The sequence below is a fragment of the Epinephelus lanceolatus genome, chromosome 16, assembly GCF_041903045.1.
Source record: "Epinephelus lanceolatus isolate andai-2023 chromosome 16, ASM4190304v1, whole genome shotgun sequence".
Lineage (NCBI taxonomy): Eukaryota > Metazoa > Chordata > Actinopteri > Perciformes > Serranidae > Epinephelus > Epinephelus lanceolatus.
Window position 1 is genome coordinate 1,722,089 of NC_135749.1, and position 19,936 is coordinate 1,742,024.

The following is a 19,936-nucleotide window of genomic DNA, read 5'->3' on the forward strand; positions in this document are numbered from 1 at the left end:
GCTGCTCTCACCTCAGATGTCACTGAACAAAGACACCTCATCACTGTGCCGTCTGATCAGCTGTTTGCTGCTCCTTGTCCAGGAAGAACAAAAGAAGACGTTCAGTGAACAGATGCAAACAAACAGCATGTAACAGGATATGTATGTTTATATGTTCGGCAGCAGCTGAGAACAAAAATATATTTCATGCACTGAAGTGCTGTTGAGCAAGCCGACTAAAACTTTTCTACAGATTTCAAAGATGGTGCGTGCCCGTGAACATTTCTCTTAGGACAAAGTTTATTTAAAACCATCACCAGATAAGCAGGAGACACACTCTGAAGAGCTCTGCTGCACCAACCATCAGGTAGAATTACACTAACTATGCAAACTGTGCATTTCCTGTGAAAACAGAAGTGTATTTTGAAAACAGACAATGCATGTAACAGGCTGAAGTTGACACGGCGTCCCAGAACGTCAACAACCAACACACCCAGGGTACCTTGGACGTCATATGTGGACGTGGAAAGTCCATGACCAAACGTGGACACGTGACGAGGTCACAGTGAGGATGAGTTGGTTTTATAGTGTTAAATAACTGATTAAAACCAAACAAAGACTTCAACAAACAGCAGCGTGATTAAAAAAAAAAATACCTTAAATGACAGAAATCATCCATTTTCATCTGGGGCCGGGTCGCAGGGGCAGCAGGCTGAGCAAAGCACCCCAGATGTCCCTCTCCCCAGCAACACTTTCCAGCTCCTCCTGGAGGACCCGAGGTGTTCCCAGACCAGATGAGATCTATAATCCCTCCAGTGTGTTCTGGGTCTGCCCCGGGGCCTCCTACCAGCTGGACCAGGAGGATCGTGATCAGATGTTGAACCACCTCAACTCAACAATCAGGTACGGTTTAGAAAATGTAGTGCCAAAGGTAAGGGCTGTCTGAGGTAAAGCTGTGAAGATATTCTCAATATCAGGCAGAGTCCTGCACCAGTCCAGCTCTGAAAACCTACACCCACCTATACCTGTAAAGCTCAGCACCAGAACTGACCTGTTCCCATCACCAGTCAATAAAAGTCCTTTTTACCCATGAATATATATATACACACACACACATACATATTTTAACCTAGGCAGCACGGTGGTGCAGTGGTCAGGGTGAACCCGCCTCTCACCCGATGTCAGCTGGGAGAAGGTTCAGCCCCCTGGACCCCAAACGGGAGCAGTTACAGAAAATGAGTGAATAAATGAATATTCTTTACATGTCACACACCTTTTTGTAGGTTATATGTTGGGTCGCTGACCCCGGGCAGGACTCAAACACACGGCCCGTGGGCCAGAACCCGTCCACCTAAAGGTCCAATCCGGCCGACTAGATGACCAAACTAAGAGGTGTCTGGATATTTAACATTGTGCCAAATATCGTCAACCAGCCGCTTCAGATCAAAAGAATCTGGATCAGGTGATGTTTGGATAAATGACGTCATGACAGAGAGACGTCAACTGACTGAACGTGGAAAAACTGAGACCTTGTTGAAAGTGATCTTATTTTTCTTGAGACATCTCAGACTGTTCATCTGTTTTGTGAAAGGGCGTAAAATTAACACCCGCCAAGCACCAATGGCGGGTAAAAAATGAGTTTGGCGTGTAAAACAAAAACACACACCCGCCACTGGCCGATGGAAAATTTTGAATTACATGTGGGTTTTTTATGTGCTTCGACCATTTTTGCCAGCTGTGTCACACTATTTTGATCCTCGCGGCTTATTGTATGTGTGCCGGGAACGCATGACGTCAGCTACTGGAACCCTGGGCATTCTATGGTAACTTCTGACACATTTCTGCTGTGAAGCCACCACCAGAAGAGGAACAATGAAGATGAACATGTTGGACAAGAAGAACAGACAGTTAAACGGAGTACAAATGTCGCACGGCATTTTATCGAAAAATGGAAACTAGACGAGGTTGGCCAGCCGCGGTCATGGCTGACCTACGACCTGCACACCAACAAGATGAGCTGCACCCTCTGCCGCAAGCACGCCAAAGACACACAGAGGACAGGGTTGGATTTTCCTGAAGTTGGAAGGTAAGGTAATTATTTTTAGTCAAACAAGGCACGATTTTTTATTTGGCTGGTGAAAAATATGTTTGGCCGGTAAATTTTCGGAGGTCACTAGCCAATGGCAGAGGAGGTAAGAAGTTAATTTTACGCCCTGGATGAACGTCTACAGAATGGACAAAAAAAATGGAAACATTGGAGCTGATGGTTCTTACAGGTTACTGTGAGGTGGTTTTATTGGTCCGGACCATCTGAGATCAAACTGGACTGAATGTGGCCCCTGAACTAATGTGAGTTTGACACCTCTGAAGCAAAGTACTGCTGAGCCTCTGTGGCCGTCGTCCTGTCTGCTTCTCCAAACAGAGAGCGTGTCGACCGCCATCACCTGTGAGTAATGCACTGACTGTAGGTGAGTATCTCATTCAATCCCACTGCAAAAAATGCAAACTATCCCTTTAAAGTCTTGAACCAACCACAGACTGCAGTGTGCATTCATGTTTGCTCTGACCCTGTGTCGCTCAGTATCTCAGCAACACACACACACACACAGATACAAAATCAGGATTTTATTTCTTTCTCTTCCAAACTCTCAATCACTTCTCCGTTTCTTTAACAGTGGTCTTCCTCATGATGAAGGTGTCTCATCCTCTCAGACTCAACAGTCCAGGAAACGCTGCTCAACATTCTCATTACAAACAACCTACTTAGATTACGGAGTGTTTCTGAGGCCATTGTGTCGTACACAGTTTGTCTTTGTGTGTTTAGACGATGACTGATCCCAACTTCCTGTTGCCACGTAGTCGTTTCACCTGCCGAGTCCATTCGCTCAGGTTTCCCACCTTTACTATAAAAGTAAGTCACGTCGTACTTTGACCTTTAGCAGCACAGAGCTCATTCTTGCTGAACTTGTTTTTCCTTTCTGTCAGCAGAGGAAACTCAGACGGGCTCACTGGACTGTGGGGACGCTCGCCGCTCACAGGGAGGATGTTTAATCATTACAACCAGCGCTGCAGAGTTGCACGGGTCATGTGGAGGGAGGGACACAGAACTGCCTCGTCTGATTTTCCACATTCTCAGAGCCAATGAGAAGCCAAGTAAAGAACAGTTTAACTTTATAGGAATTTCTTTTTTTTGATGAAAGGATCATATCAATCGAATATGTGTGTGTTCAGTGAAGGAGCAGGTGTCAGGACGTGGTTAGCTTAGCTTAGCTTAGCATAGAGACTGTCAGCAGGGGAAACAGAAACATGAAATATTAAAATTAACATCTCTTGAGGAGAACATATATTAAATTATGTTCTACAGTGTCCAACAGGCATCAGCTTCTGCTCCTAGTTTCATCTCTACACTTCCTGCACAGCAGCTCCGTCTTCTGATGACAAGTTTAAGTTTATTGTTGTTAATGTTTAGGAAGCTCTGGAAACCACTGAGCCGCTGTTCCTCCTCCTGAGTCCAGGTGTGTCTTCAACATGGCGGCTCCTAGTCGGCCTCTCGGAGTAAGGAGAGGTAGACGTCGGACTGCAGGAAGCGAGGATAACAGTCTGTGTCCAGCAGAGAGTAGATACGCTTCTGTGCGTGGGACAGCGAGGTGTGAGACGGAGCCTGCAGCAGCTGGATGGTCAGGTCTCTGGTCTTACTGTCCAGGTTCACCTTCAACAGGACGAGACAGGAAGTTAGTGTGTGCTACACTCAGGTAGAGGTCAGCTCCACTGTATTAGAATCTGCTCTTGTAGCTTTTAACGTTTGTACCAACTGAACACAAACCTTAATGTGATGTAACACAAAACTTAACATGAGGGAGTGAAAAGCTTCATGCAAGGGACACAACACAGGGTGAGGGATGCAAAATACAATGCGAGGTAATGCAACTGAATTAAAGTCGACGCTAAACACAGTGTGAGGGAACGCAAAATTGAATTTGAGGAAACAAAACTTGACACCAGAGAACAAAAACGTGACACTTCAGAGACAAAGACATCTCATTCCTCTGAAGGATTTCCTCTCATCTCTTCTCCATGTCGAACGAGGGCGGAGCTAAGACGCGTGGAAGAGACGCAGCTGAAGGAAACATAGAAAGGAGATCAGGTTTCAGGATGAACCCAGTGTTGGACGTAAAGTTGTGCTGAGGTGAAACAAAGATCACTTCCTGGTTCAGAGTTCATCTCTTGAAACCAAACCAAGACGGTCCACTGCGAGTCAGTTTCCTGTATCAGTGTCACGTGGGGTTGGCGACCACCACGCCCCTTTAGACTAACAGCAGGTCCTGAGTCCATTGACTTCAGTGGGAGAAATGAACATGATTACAGATTATGGACGATTCTTTCGCCCCATAGTCACGGAAGCAGATATTGGACCCATTTATCACAAGCCACATATCTTCAGAACATCCCGACACAAAATGGCAAATTTCAGACGGACAAATCAGGAGAAAATTTACTTTGTTCAAGACCTGTCTCTGTCTCAACAACACACTCTCGCGAGATCTGGCAACAGATATCTCCTCTCTGGTGCTGAAATCAGTGCAGTTTCACCAAAGATACTGGATTTAAAAAATATTTTTTCCAGCAGATATCTTAGTTACAACATGATTGAGCTAGCAAAGCAGTTTTGTGTTGCTATGTGTGGTATTTATTCAGTTTTGGGAAATCACGATGTCTAGAAAGCATCAGCTGACAGGGACAGCTAACAGCAACAGCAAAGCTAACATCAGGACGTCATCCGTTAAAAGCCTCCCGTTGTCGGATACGACATGAAGCTACTCCAGTTAGCTCAATCATGTTGTAACTAAGACATCCGCTGGAAAAAAATATTTTTTTGACAGACAGTCTATTTATTTAGCTTACGGCCAGTAAGGGTACACACATGTTGACAGAAGCGAGGTTGGGGATACTCGTCTTTGATTGGGCTACGGGGCACAACGCCTACTTAGGAGACCGGAAATGTAAACCATGTCATACAATGGGAGGATATTGTAGGTGGGCCATCTTGTAGTAATCCAGTATCTTTGACCAAAGCTCGCTGCGACAGAACTTTATAGTTTAATAAAATGTGAACTCAGTGTTTTTATGCTCATATGATGAAGGAATTCATGCCAGTTTAACATCACTGTTTTTGATTCTGTCAGACGGGTCATGTGACACGTTTATTTTGTGTCAGTGGACTCAAAACAAGTGAGTGAATTAAGGTTTACAGTGTATATGTACAAATATTATAAGTGAGGCATTGACATCAGAGGTTATTTATTCTGGTTAAACTCTTTCTATTTGTGGAACAAAACAAACCAGCTCTTCATGAATGCAGCTATTGACTCGACGCTGTGACGTCATGAACCGCCCACACAAGTTTCTGAAAACACAAGGAGCACCCAAAACACACAGAGCACATTGTTCAGAGGGACACACACACTCTGAGTCGTACAGCAAACACAAGGAAGAAAGAGAGGTAGAGACGTGTGACAGGACCTGAGTTACACTTCCTGTTTAATGAGGAGAAGTTGGTGCATGTCACTATACTGAATATTAAAGCGGGCGTGTACCTCGCGGGGGGCGCCGGGCTGGATGTAGGTGGCACTGATGTCCTTGGCCCTCCGGTGCAGGCTGAAGTTGTTGGACGACTGTTTGTACTGTTCACAGGCCAGATAGAACTGCAGATTCTCCTCGCTGAACTCTGAGCGCAGGAATGCTCCAAACACAGAGACACCAGCTGGAAGGAGGAGGAGGAGGAGGAGGAGGGAGAAGATAAATGGGGCTTACCTCACAGTGCAGCGTCACATTACGCACATGTCAAGAGGACACCCACACACTGACACAACATCCCTCAGGCCTTATATGTACATCACAAACTACAAGTGTTTCCAGGTTCATTGTCAAGTCTCTGCACACGCCCTTCGTCTCTGCTCCAGCTGACTTCCTACTGGGCTTTGATCAACGGCTTGTTTTCAGTGCGCCGTTTCAACCATGACAGAGTACTTTGTACAGTGACGCGTCAAACCACCGACACCACACCTACAACATGCCACAGCTCACACGTCAGCCGCACAGGACGGTGAATTAGCATGGCACTGATAAGGAGGCCGAGTCACACAGAGAGCTGCAGTCCGGCCTCAGACGAGCTGCGAGTGAAATACAGTCACAGCACCGAGTGCACAAAACATATTCAAGCATTAAGTAGCTCCTACACGTTAAATGAGATCATGTCTAAATGATCGGACTGTTGGGACGTGAGAGGACGTCTGCATGTCACGAAGGTTACAGGATAGTTTGGATGTTTTGAAGTGGAGTTATATAAATTTAGGTACTTCTTCATAGTCAGTGTGTTACATACAGCACACGTCCGTCAGCATGTCTCGAGTTTGGAAGAAGTAAAGTCAGTTAAATTTATTTACAGCATCACTAATCCCATTATGTGACTTTGTGAAGTTCAGTTTACTATGACTTCAGTCAGACTAAGATGTTTACATGGATTTTAAAAGTCCAGTTTTAGTCAGACTGACACAATAAATCTATTTTCTTCAACGTGAACACACTGAGTGTGAGTGTGGAGCTACAGCGCGCAGCAGCCTGTCGAGCCAGGTGCAGTTCAAACACCATTTCAAAACTATTACATCAGCCGCTCACCTTTAACTGCACGATAACGATAAATAACAGCAGCACAGAGGATCTGTATGTCACATTAACCCAGGTTTATGTTCCTTTCTAAGATATCATGACTAAAACAACACTTTGTGTCAGCAGGTGGGGCTTCACCTCAAATGACCTGTTTGCTTCCATTCATTTCTCCACAGTCTGAGAATCATCCTGTAGAGACTTGAAGACTTTGATCGCAGCCCAAAGCTTCATTCAGACTGGATTCATACTTCCAAAGAATGTGAGGTAATAAATTACTACTCCTCCTTCCTCTGTAATTAGATGCGTCACTGTGGACTGGGTTTTAGCTCATAGTAAATCACAGCTGATGGTCTGAAGAGACGAAACATTTCCAGCAACACATTAAGTCACTTAATGGGCGCGGGCTCGCGTTGCAGCATTAGTTGTTGGATCTGTTAATGGCTCATCTGTTCTGTCTCTGCGTTCAGGCCTCCAGTCAGGACTGAGGACCACTGTAAAAGGTTTATGTGCCTCTGGTTAGAGAAGCTGTTTCCATTTCACTGAGCACTTAGTCTGTGACACACGTCGGCTCTTTGGACGTCCGTCTACTTGTTTATCTGGACGTCAGTGATGGAGTTGGAGTTCTGTTACTGTCAGGCGGTGATGTCAGATTCTTCTGTACTTTAACTACATTACAAGGCGAGGACGAATGTGATAGATGACTTTACAGAGAACTTTCTTACAGCTGGGGAATTTACACGAGACTGATCAAACAAATAATGATCAAAATCAAAGCAGCAGAAGCAGAGAGAGCCTGACTTAAGTTTAGGTCTAACACATAGTCCAACCTGTGGTCTAACACATGGTCCAACCTGTGGTCTAACACATGGTCCAACCTGTGGTCTAACACATAGTCCAACCTGTGGTCTAACACATGGTCCAACCTGTGGTCTAACACCTGGTCCAACCTGTGGTCTAACACATAGTCCAACCTGTGGTCTAACACATGCTCCAACCTGTGGTCTAACACATGGTCCAACCTGTGGTCTAACACATGCTCCAACCTGTGGTCTAACACGTGGTCCAACCTGTGGTCTAACACGTGGTCCAACCTGTGGTCTAACACGTGGTCCAACCTGTGGTCTAACACGTGGTCCAACCTGTGGTCTAACACGTGGTCCAACCTGTGGTCTAACACATGGTCCAACCTGTGGTCTAACACGTGGTCCAACCTGTGGTCTAACACATGGTCCAACCTGTGGTCTAACACGTGGTCCAACCTGTGGTCTAACACGTGGTCCAACCTGTGGTCTAACACATGGTCCAACCTGTGGTCTAACACATGGTCCAACCTGTGGTCTAACACGTGGTCCAACCTGTGGTCTAACACATGGTCCAACCTGTGGTCTAACACATGCTCCAACCTGTGGTCTAACACATGGTCCAACCTGTGGTCTAACACATAGTCCAACCTGTGGTCTAACACGTGGTCCAACCTGTGGTCTAACACATGCTCCAACCTGTGGTCTAACACATGCTCCAACCTGTGGTCTAACACATGGTCCAACCTGTGGTCTAACACATGGTCCAACCTGTGGTCTAACACATGCTCCAACCTGTGGTCTAACACATAGTCCAACCTGTGCTCTAACACATGGTCCAACCTGTGGTCTAACACATGGTCCAACCTGTGGTCTAACACATAGTCCAACCTGTGCTCTAACACATGGTCCAACCTGTGGTCTAACACATGCTCCAACCTGTGGTCTAACACATAGTCCAACCTGTGGTCTAACACATGGTCCAACCTGTGGTCTAACACATGGTCCAACCTGTGGTCTAACACATAGTCCAACCTGTGGTCTAACACATGCTCCAACCTGTGGTCTAACACATAGTCCAACCTGTGGTCTAACACATGGTCCAACCTGTGGTCTAACACATAGTCCAACCTGTGGTCTAACACATGCTCCAACCTGTGGTCTAACACATGCTCCAACCTGTGGTCTAACACATGGTCCAACCTGTGGTCTAACACATGCTCCAACCTGTGGTCTAACACGTGGTCCAACCTGTGGTCTAACACATGGTCCAACCTGTGGTCTAACACATGGTCCAACCTGTGGTCTAACACATGCTCCAACCTGTGGTCTAACACATGGTCCAACCTGTGGTCTAACACATGGTCCAACCTGTGGTCTAACACATGCTCCAACCTGTGGTCTAACACATGGTCCAACCTGTGGTCTAACACATGCTCCAACCTGTGGTCTAACACATGCTCCAACCTGTGGTCTAACACATGCTCCAACCTGTGGTCTAACACATGGTCCAACCTGTGGTCTAACACATAGTCCAACCTGTGGTCTAACACATAGTCCAACCTGTGGTCTAACACATGCTCCAACCTGTGGTCTAACACATAGTCCAACCTGTGGTCTAACACATAGTCCAACCTGTGGTCTAACACATGGTCCAACCTGTGGTCTAACACATGCTCCAACCTGTGGTCTAACACATGCTCCAACCTGTGGTCTAACACATAGTCCAACCTGTGGTCTAACACATAGTCCAACCTGTGGTCTAACACATAGTCCAACCTGTGGTCTAACACATGGTCCAACCTGTGGTCTAACACATGCTCCAACCTGTGGTCTAACACATAGTCCAACCTGTGGTCTAACACATGCTCCAACCTGTGGTCTAACACATGCTCCAACCTGTGGTCTAACACATGCTCCAACCTGTGGTCTAACACATAGTCCAACCTGTGGTCTAACACATGCTCCAACCTGTGGTCTAACACATGCTCCAACCTGTGGTCTAACACATAGTCCAACCTGTGGTCTAACACATGCTCCAACCTGTGGTCTAACACATAGTCCAACCTGTGGTCTAACACATAGTCCAACCTGTGATCTAACACATGCTCCAACCTGTGGTCTAACACATAGTCCAACCTGTGGTCTAACACATGGTCCAACCTGTGGTCTAACACATAGTCCAACCTGTGGTCTAACACATAGTCCAACCTGTGGTCTAACACATGGTCCAACCTGTGGTCTAACACATAGTCCAACCTGTGGTCTAACACATAGTCCAACCTGTGGTCTAACACATAGTCCAACCTGTGGTCTAACACATGGTCCAACCTGTGGTCTAACACATGGTCCAACCTGTGGTCTAACACATGCTCCAACCTGTGGTCTAACACATGCTCCAACCTGTGGTCTAACACATAGTCCAACCTGTGGTCTAACACATAGTCCAACCTGTGGTCTAACACATGCTCCAACCTGTGGTCTAACACATAGTCCAACCTGTGGTCTAACACATAGTCCAACCTGTGGTCTAACACGTAGTCCAACCTGTGGTCTAACACGTGGTCCAACCTGTGGTCTAACACGTGGTCCAACCTGTGGTCTAACACATAGTCCAACCTGTGGTCTAACACATAGTCCAACCTGTGGTCTAACACATGGTCCAACCTGTGGTCTAACACATGCTCCAACCTGTGGTCTAACACATGGTCCAACCTGTGGTCTAACACATAGTCCAACCTGTGGTCTAACACATGGTCCAACCTGTGGTCTAACACGTGGTCCAACCTGTGGTCTAACACATGCTCCAACCTGTGGTCTAACACATGCTCCAACCTGTGGTCTAACACATGCTCCAACCTGTGGTCTAACACATAGTCCAACCTGTGGTCTAACACGTGGTCCAACCTGTGGTCTAACACATGGTCCAACCTGTGGTCTAACACATAGCCCAACCTGTGGTCTAACACGTGGTCCAACCTGTGGTCTAACACATGGTCCAACCTGTGGTCTAACACATAGTCCAACCTGTGGTCTAACACATAGTCCAACCTGTGGTCTAACACATGGTCCAACCTGTGGTCTAACACATGCTCCAACCTGTGGTCTAACACATGGTCCAACCTGTGGTCTAACACATGGTCCAACCTGTGGTCTAACACATAGTCCAACCTGTGGTCTAACACATGGTCCAACCTGTGGTCTAACACATGGTCCAACCTGTGGTCTAACACATGGTCCAACCTGTGGTCTAACACATGGTCCAACCTGTGGTCTAACACATGGTCCAACCTGTGGTCTAACACATAGTCCAACCTGTGGTCTAACACATGGTCCAACCTGTGGTCTAACACATGGTCCAACCTGTGGTCTAACACATGGTCCAACCTGTGGTCTAACACATGGTCCAACCTGTGGTCTAACACATGCTCCAACCTGTGGTCTAACACATGGTCCAACCTGTGGTCTAACACATAGTCCAACCTGTGGTCTAACACATGGTCCAACCTGTGGTCTAACACATGGTCCAACCTGTGGTCTAACACATGTTCCAACCTGTGGTCTAACACATGCCTCATCTGTCTGTGCCAGACATGAGTTGACTCAATGTAAATTAATAAACTTAAGTTAGACGATTTCAAATGTATGAAAATATTGACCCCTCTAGTGAAAAATGTCATCACACACCTGCAACACACGCACATATGTTTTGGTCGTATCGCTGCATAACTACTGGACTGTGTTTTTAACGTTTCATCAGAGGTAAGTGGGACATTGTTTGAGCTGAATGCCGTTACAGCCCTGTTCAGCATCTCTCAGTTGCCTTTGCTTAAGCTCAGAGCAGATCTTGTAGCTTTCGTAACATTACTGGTTAGACGTCTAATAGGGCTGACTGGTGATACACGATATATATGTCGGTATTTTCTACCACCACCACAGCGCTCCCACACTTTGTGGATAAAAGAGACTCTCAGTGATTTACAGCCTGAGAAATCCGACATACACCAAGAGGCTCTCCGGGGAAATTGAAAAAGACGTGGGGGCTGTTCTTCGCCTGTGTGAAGAAAATGACCTTTCCAGCTGTCCCTGAATAATAACCCACTGAATCTGGACTATATTTTTGTCCATATCTCTACTCTTCCCCTGACTTTAACTACATCACACTGTCATTCACAAGTGCTTTAACACTAATGTCAAACAAAGTTCATAAGAAAAGAAATAAACAGAAAGCAGAGGCTGTCTGGTGGTTATAAAAAGCACATTAATGACTTGACAAGTGATAAATTTAGGAACATCACTTGTAGTAAACGGGCACATGATTATCAGTTATGGAAACATTCTGTGGCATCTAAAGAATCCTGTAGTGCTGTGTTATCAGAGGGTTGATCAGAGCCTGTCCAGGTTTGGCTGACGAGGGTGACAATGATGTGGGTGTCATCATGGAGGTTACTGGAACACGCCATCAGAAACATTACTACCAGGAAACAAAGAAGTGATTAAGGAATCCACCTGTGCAGACGTGTCCTAACCTGCAGTGCTGCAACTTTAACCCTAGTTAATGTCAGGCTGGTGCGATGTGCTGTAGGGGCAGTGATTTATGAGCATCTTGTGGTAGTGTTAACTCTCTGTGCTATTCATAGATGCAGCGGTGGGGTCAGGGGAAGTGCTGCTCTCTTGGTTTTACTGCACGGCACACAGTAACCAGTGACGTCAGCTCGGATGTCAACATCACTGCGGTAACATTTGAGTTCAGACCGACGCAGGGGAACTTGAGACAGATTTGACTTTTGGTTGCACAAACATTTCTCCAAGGCAGAAGTGGTCAGTCAGTGAAATGTCAGGGTGTAGAGTTCAGAGCCGCCATGAAAAGTGCAGACGAGTTATCAGCTAACATCAGCTGAAGCTACATGTATCAGCCCTCAGGCCTTATGTATGTAAGCATGTTGAATACATGTCAACCTCATAAAACACCCATAAAGCCTGTGTATGTTTTAAAGTCTGGAGTGTTTACATTAGCTGTGGGTCTTCTTCTTCTTCTCCTGTTTTATTGGCACATTGTTACCTTTACGTCTGTGACAGCGAGGACAAACAAGATTTCTGTTCTGGCTTATGTTCTTTGTTTGCTTCTTAAAAGGTAACTGAAACAGATAAAACGGACAAACAGTCCGATGAGCGTTTGTTTTGGAGGAAGAGACCTCTGTGGACAGTTTGGCTCCCGGTGAAAACCTCCTGAAGGACAAACGCTGAAGGAATCCTAAAGGCGAGAAGTTTCAGCTGGTTGCAATCTGCAGTCCTCGCCGTTAGATACCACTCAGTCCAAAGCAATTTAATGTTAATTTGAGACCCCTTCCTTTGGACGGATCAGCCAACCTCAGACACACTTCTAACAGGACTGCTGTCTCCTTTGACTCATATTGTTCCAAAGTTGTATAATTGCCTAGAGTTGGTTGGTGTTCTCACGGCAGCATTTACAAGAGGACCAGATCAAATGCCTTGTGTGAGAAAGCTGCTCTTGATTGGTCAGAATTTCCATGTGGGAAAAATCCAGGAAGTAAAGCAAACGTTGAAGAAGAGTACACTTGCAAGATAAATGTGACACTTTCTAATGTCACAATGGAGGGACAACTACGCAGGTTGATTTTAGCGCTGCTCATCGTGGACTATATTGCTGTCATTGTTCATTTTAGTCAAAGCATACAGTTTGAAAACGAGGCGCGGCTCCAACTAGAAAACAATGTTTTGATGCATTGGATATGCTGAATGTGCATATTAAGGCAGTACAGGAGGAGGTGCACATTAATAATCCTCCAGGACTGTAACATGCTCATGTTTAACCCAAACAATGTGTCATGTGACTGCAGTTGCTTCACATCCAGGTCAGAACACCTTCTCACCACAAACCAACTGCACCAGAGTTCCTTTGGAACCGGACTGAGACCACCTCTTCAAGAAGGTCTCGGTCCGGTTGTTTTGCTGTGTTCACACCTGCACAAATGAACCGCACTGAGGGGGCAAACACACCTGAGTTTGACTGAACTGAACCAAACAGGGCAGGTGTGAGAGCAGCCTCAAACGTTATCTACATCACAAGTTATCTTGGTTCCAGACGTCTGTACTGCCGCCCATTGATCTGGTTTGTTCAGTGATTTAAATGGAAAATAATCACATTAATCAACTTGCACATAAAAAAAGGAGATTCCTTTACTTCCTCAAACCAATGCCTTCATGAGCCATTAACATGTTCTTTTGGCTAAATCAACCTCCAACCCCACAACGAAGCAGCAGACTTACTTTGGCTGTCCAGCAGAGCGTTCAGGGACTCGGCCCACTTCTCCAGCTCCTCCCGACTGATCCTGCTCCTCTTACCGTGGCCCACCTGACTCCACTGACGCATGAAGAGCAGGCGAGACCTCTTCTCTGTGACACTGTGGACCAGGAGCACAACAGGACAGAGAGAGACAGCAGACGTCAGTCAGTTTGTGCCAAAAGACATGGCTATCATCACATGTCATCAGGACGCTGTGTGGCTCCACAACAATCTTATAAGATAACACTAGAATTACTGCCCAAATTACTTCCAGGGATATCCACCATCGTCTGACTCATCTAGACTCGTTCAATGCAGAGCTCATGGATCAGACGTGGGTAGATCTTTTTATGAGGGCGTTTCATCCTTTCCTGCTTCCAAAATTCAGATATTGTGGCGAAGTTGTTTAATGTCCGACTGGTTCTCAGCACTGCCTCGAGAATCTTTGGCTCAGGTACCAGATCGTAGCCAATCAATCTCTTTCCTCAGCTACCACGCCTCAGTGTCTGGCTTGTTGACAGGTGAACCAGCAGGCGTCAAACTCCTTATCTGAGTAACACCTGGAGGCCAAACAGCTCGGCACCCTGCTGTTGTCTTATTTTACCTGAGATAATATCTGTCTGTCAATCAGAAACATTTAGCACCTGAAACAAACAGGACTCTCACCTCTCTTTGTGCTCTGTGTTGGCCAGGTTGGAGTGTGAGGAATGAGGACTCTGAAAGAGAAACCACAAAGTTCACTGGAGATCTGAGAAACCATCAAGCAGCTTTTAGTGTAAAATACTCCAGGTGTCACTGACACATAGAAACAAGTCTGTAAACTAAGCGACAGTGTGTTTGTCATCTTGTGCGCAGAGTCACGATCATTTTTAATTCTTATTTTCCGACTCTACTTAACTCTCTCAACAATCTGAGCACACGGTACATTTAATGACCTTCTGCAAAGATTTCAACCTTTTCACGTGGTCGTCATCAGCAGATGGAGTCACTGACGTGGAGCTCAGTAGCTGTGTGATCTCAGCGAAGTGCTCGAAGCACATTATGTTTAATTATGTTAATATGTTAAAATGTTGAACTTCAACTGTTTACCGAAGCATAACTGGTTCATTTAATTAGTCAATATTTCATAACAGTGGCAATTACAATATACCTGAAAAAAAAACAAATAAAATGTCTTAAAAAAATTAATAAAATGTCCGGAAAATATTTTTAAAATGTCTGAAAAAATTAAATAAATGTCTGAAAAATACTCATAAAATTTCCAAAAATTGTTGACAAAATGTCAAAAAAATAAACACAGAGTAATAAATATGTCTTTTTCAGAACCTGCCAGGAGAGACTGAACTGACCCACCTGTCCAAAGAGACTCTTGAGGTGCAGTTTAGCGGCGGACAGTTTGGCTCTATGGTGGTGGTGTCTGTGCTGGTACTTGGAGGAGAAAGGGTTGGAGGAGGAGGGAGTAGACGGGGAGGGCAGATCGTCTCTCTCCATGCTCTCCGTGCTGCCCTGGGGGCCCGGGGCCAGCTGGCTGTCACTGTAGGCCCTGCAGCCGTCGTTGATCACACACACTTCCAGGTAGTTCTTGTCCTGTTTCTGCAGCTCGCTCAGGTTCTCCACACTGATGCTCTGCTCCTTGGTCAGCTCCCTCTTCCCCGCCTGGCCGGGACTCGCTCCCGGCTCCAGGATGGTGGGAGTCAGGACGGGTGAGCGCTCGCCCAGCTCATCGTCCGTCAAGTGAGGTGTGTAGGTGCCGGGGTCCTGGCTCCTCTCATAATGTGGGCTGTTCAGTGCCACCCTTTTCCATGGGAGGAAGTCGAGATCCAGGAGGGATCCCTCAGAGCTGAACCTGCGCATGGTAGCGGTCTGAGTGATGGAGTAGGGTTGGAAAAGGAAGTGCTGTGAAAACCTGAAAAAGACAAAGACCAGAGAGAAGGTGAGAGGATGAAGAGGAGATCAGAGCTGCAGCGAAGCACAGCCTGGTAAATACAGCAGAGCACGGGGGCTGGGAAACGCAACAAATACAAAACTGTCTCTGCTCACTGACCGACAGGTCATGAGGAACCAACGCCGTCTTAGAAACGCCTTGTAAACTCTTCATTTACACACAAGAGTTAAATGAATAAAAAGACAAGCAGCAAACGTCTGTCTGCTTTGTAAACATGTATCTGAGTAATGAATTTATTGCTATGTCAAAAATTTGACGACATTAATTTGCCAAACAAAATTTTTTTTGTTTTCTTTTTTATGAAAATGCAAAATTCAAATGTTGATTAAAAAAAGAAACGGAATAAAAAACAGAAGGTGTCTCCTTTAGTTTGATGTATTCACTGTTCACACATTCACAGAACAAATTATTCTGTGGGTCTGGAAATATGAGTGAATGGGATCAGAAATGCTGGCGGTGGCTGGAAACTTAAAATAATATTTAGTCTGGCGAGGAAAGGGTTAATATGGTATTTAAGATATTTCACTTAGAAATTCAAATTTGTAAACTTGTAATTTTGTTGTGACTTAAAAGCTTTAACCTGGCTGTGTGTGTGTGTGTGTGTGTGATTAAACTGTGTTCAAAAATATTTGTATTTGTATTGCTGTCACATTAATTGAAATGTGACGTCACCGTCTGTTTCCTTTTTCTGTGTTTTTTTGGTTTTTGCTTTCTTTTATTTTTCTCTTGAGCCTCAGAGGGAGAGAGATGGCGGTGCGGCTCCATATATAATTGGCATTTCTTTTAAAATTAATTTAAACAAAACAAACACAAATTACACGACGACACTTTAACACATCATCACAAGCCATGTTTCCACCAGCCTGTGTAGATGCGCATCTAGAAGTATTGCATCGGAAAATTATGATGGAAACGCCAAAATTCGAATTAAAACCTCCAGATTCGCACAAACTAAAATACGCTCGCTTTAGCCGGGTTTTGGTTGATTCGAAAAAATGTTGATTCGCAAAACGGGGGATGGAAACAGTTATGTTTGAATTAAGTCTGACGTAGCGCACCTCTCTCCATGGTGATATCCACACTCCGGGTTGGGAAGGCGGTAATGCATTTACAAGCTGGTTGCCAACCGCCAGAAAACGTAGAAGAAGAAGAATGCGAGACTTGTTTTGTTTCCGGTTCTGCGGAAAACTCGCGCGAGTTCATAGTTTTCACCAAAGTCCGTAGATTTAATGGAAACACACAGGATTCGTATTTCTTTTAATGCACATTTCCCAATGATTCAAATCACTTTTGGATGGAAACACAGCTACTGACACAGACCTGCTGTGTGGTAGTCAAATGAAGGAAAAGAAACATTCGCCCCTTTTCCACTCACATTTCCAGGAACTTTTATTACCAGGAATTTATTCACCTGGCTAAAAGAATTCCTGGTAATCTGTGTGGTTTGTGTTTCCATCGCACCTCAAAGTTTCTGAACATTTATTCAAATTAGCGTGATGATGTAGATGATTCGGCGAGTGTCCTGTATTACGTGCTGGTGTAGAGAGTGGGGGCTGTTTCTTTAAAAGTATTTTAAGATAAGAGTCAAACTAACGTGTCCTTGTGTCAGACATAACGTTAGTGACGGTGGATGAGAGACTGTGGGCGGAGCCTATTGAATATCACTGTCTACATGTTTACATGTTTACACATGTATTGATAAAGTATTGGCTTCTTACTCTCTCAGGGTTAATGTCACTTACAGTAACGAGTGTAGCTGCAGTCAACTCCAGTCACTTACGAGTTATCTTCAGTTCGTTTCCACCGCGGCCGCTCAGCTGTTCACCAGTTATCATGTCGTGTCGGTGTGTGTGTGTGTGTGTGTGTGTGTGTGTATGTGGAGGAGTTCAGCACAGAAGAACTGATACGTTAGAGCTGATCAATACTACGGTCTGTGATAATGTAGCTCCGGGGCTAATTCAGTACCAGGTGTCAGCACCCATCTTTAATCAAAACACAAACAAAGTGAAACTTGTAGAAATGAAATAAAGTTTGCAGCGGCTGCTCGTACCAGGAAGTGCAGAACGCTGCAAGTGTGTGCTCCACCAATCAGTGTTCTTCAGCACACAGCCCCGCCCCTCCAGGTAATCTGAAAAGTCCCACCCCCCTACTAGGTACTGTTTCCAGGGTAAATGTGGGGTTGAGGGAAAGTTTTTTACTCGGGTAATTTCAGTGGAAACGCGCGGAAGTTTTTCAAAATCCCGGGTAAATGAGAAAAGTTCCTGCGGTGGAAAAGGGGCTAAAAACAAACTAATCAACAACAAAACAACTGAAAACAACAAATGAATGATGTCATAATCATCCTTCTTCTAAACGTGGCCTTAATCTCATCCAGCTTTTTTCATAGTCGCTCAGTTTTTCCTGCCTCGGAGCAAAAACACCTCCTGAAAAAAAGGAAATCGCTCCACTTTCCCGATCGCTTTGAATCTTCTTCCTAATAATATCACAGTGTTTAAAACGCGAGGACGATCATTTCTTAATCCACAGAGCGTGACTGTTTGAGAGCACATGGTTAAAATTAAAATTCAAACTTGATGCAGCCGTCTTTTGATAATCGTCCAAAAGTTGCCACATGAGGACCGAAATAAATGCAACAAATCTTCAGTTTCAGATTTACAGAAACGTAAATTAACGTAAATGAAATATTAAAAAAGAAATAATTAATTGAAAATATTGTGACAGTAACTGCTTCATGTTCTCTGTGTATTCAAACACTTTAACTCAGTTTCTAATGATTTGACTTAAACTCAGTATTTTGATTTAAATTTATCTTGGCTGCACTGAGCCTCCGTACAAACTCTACAACTGAACATGAGAGCAGAAGCTGTTCATCCCTGGAGCTCAGAGCCAAAGTTATCAAATGAGGAAGTGATCCTGGTCCTGATCCTGGTCCTGATCCTGGTCCTGGTCCTGGTCCTGGTCCGTGTCATAATGTGTGATGACAGTTTGAATGCACACACACACACACACAGCAGCTGTGACGGACCTCAGCTCAGCTCTGTGGAAACACAGCAGCGTGTCTCAGTTACCTGCCGCTGCTGCAGGGTTCAAACAGCTCGGTGGGTTCCTGCAGATCTCTCGAGCGACACAAACATGACCTGAGGGTCCTGAGGGATCTGAGGGTTCCGGATCCTGCAGCGCCGAGCTCAGGTTCACAAAGACGGGGAAATCCAACCTGGTCCTCCTCCTGTCTCCAGACTTGTTCAGGGCTCCTCCAGCCGCACCGACTCACACCTCTGAGCTCCCACATACACACACACACACACACACACACACACGGTGTCAGATGAGGACTGACAGACTGAAGACTGACATCAGGAGAAGTTGAGCAAAGTTTCCACCCGCGACACGAGTGGCTCCGTGGGGCCTCCTCTTCCTCCTCCTCCTCCTCAGGACTCTGCTGCCGCCGTCACACCTTCACTGCTGCCTCGACTTGTCCTCTGATCGAGAGTCCTTCTTAAAGGAGGAGAGCCTGCGACACACACACACACACACACACACACTCTCCGTCATTTGCAGGAGGTGTGTCATGGGAAACAGAAACTCAGTTTATTGGAGAGTCTGATGAATAAATTAAAATAAACTACAGCCCAGCTCAACACATGACGGACTCTGACAGGCTGCTGCTGCTAACAATAATAATATCGATAATAACTTATTGATTAGTTTACTTTTCTACATTAATAATCACACTGAGACAAAGCAGCTTTATTTGTTAAGCGCATCTCAAACAGCAGCAGATTCAAAGTGTTTTACAGAGCAATTAAATGTAAAATATAATAAGAGATACAGATTTACAAAAAAGAGTAAAGAGAAAAAAGATATAAAAGGTAAAATTAATTCAAAAATAATTAATTCAAAAATAGTAAATAGTAAAAGTGCAGACAGGGGGTGCAAAGATAAAAAAAAAATATTTAAAATGGAGTTTGAAAATAAGTGTAAATAATTAGCACATCCAACATTTCGATTAGTTTAAAATGATCTTTGCAAAAGTGACATTTATCAAAACTTTATTTTTAATTACTGAACTTTATTTTGACACATGTCCGAACACACACACACACACACACACACGCACACACACGGAGCACCGAGACAATGAAAGTAAAACAAATGTAAGATAAATTAAAATAAAGCGGGTGTTACAGAGGTTTCACTTTATCGTTTTGACAGCTGTTTTTGTTTTGTGAGGAAGAAATC

The 19,936-nt window shown here is 44.9% G+C and overlaps 1 protein-coding gene and 1 long non-coding RNA gene across 3 annotated transcripts; one reads left to right on the plus strand and one right to left on the minus strand.

Moving 5' to 3' along the window:
• Positions 1 to 2,589: 2,589 nt before the first annotated feature.
• LOC117263261 (uncharacterized) lies at positions 2,590 to 19,217 on the minus strand. Of its 2 annotated transcripts, none has more exons than XM_033636490.2 (6): positions 18,766 to 19,217; positions 15,106 to 15,658; positions 14,419 to 14,468; positions 13,737 to 13,870; positions 5,574 to 5,740; positions 2,590 to 3,688 (listed from the first exon to the last, which is right to left on the minus strand). In XM_033636490.2, exons 1-6 carry the CDS (start codon positions 18,984 to 18,986, stop codon positions 3,518 to 3,520), a joined length of 1,296 nt encoding a protein of 431 aa, XP_033492381.1. In that variant the 5' UTR covers positions 18,987 to 19,217; the 3' UTR covers positions 2,590 to 3,517. The 2 variants fall into 2 exon arrangements, with proteins under 2 accessions (XP_033492381.1, XP_033492382.1); XM_033636491.2 differs by having other exon boundaries at positions 19,050 to 19,215.
• LOC117263263 (uncharacterized) lies at positions 3,614 to 15,212 on the plus strand. The gene is made up of 3 exons (XR_004502175.2): positions 3,614 to 3,737; positions 6,822 to 6,909; positions 15,076 to 15,212. It is a non-coding gene; the product is annotated as an uncharacterized LOC117263263 (long non-coding RNA).
• Positions 19,218 to 19,936: the final 719 nt, after the last annotated feature.

Excerpts from the sequence above, each read along its gene's own strand:
- LOC117263261 (XM_033636490.2), bottom strand. The coding sequence starts at position 18,986 with ATGTGGGAGCTCAGAGGTGTGAGTCGGTGCGGCTGGAGGAGCCCTGAA. Across the intron at positions 15,659-18,765 it reads GAACCCTGCAGCAGCGGCAG|GTTTTCACAGCACTTCCTTT; the intron begins GTAACTGAGACA and ends TGTCTTTTTCAG. Across the intron at positions 5,741-13,736 it reads CGCTCTGCTGGACAGCCAAA|CTGGTGTCTCTGTGTTTGGA; the intron begins GTAAGTCTGCTG and ends TCCTCCTTCCAG.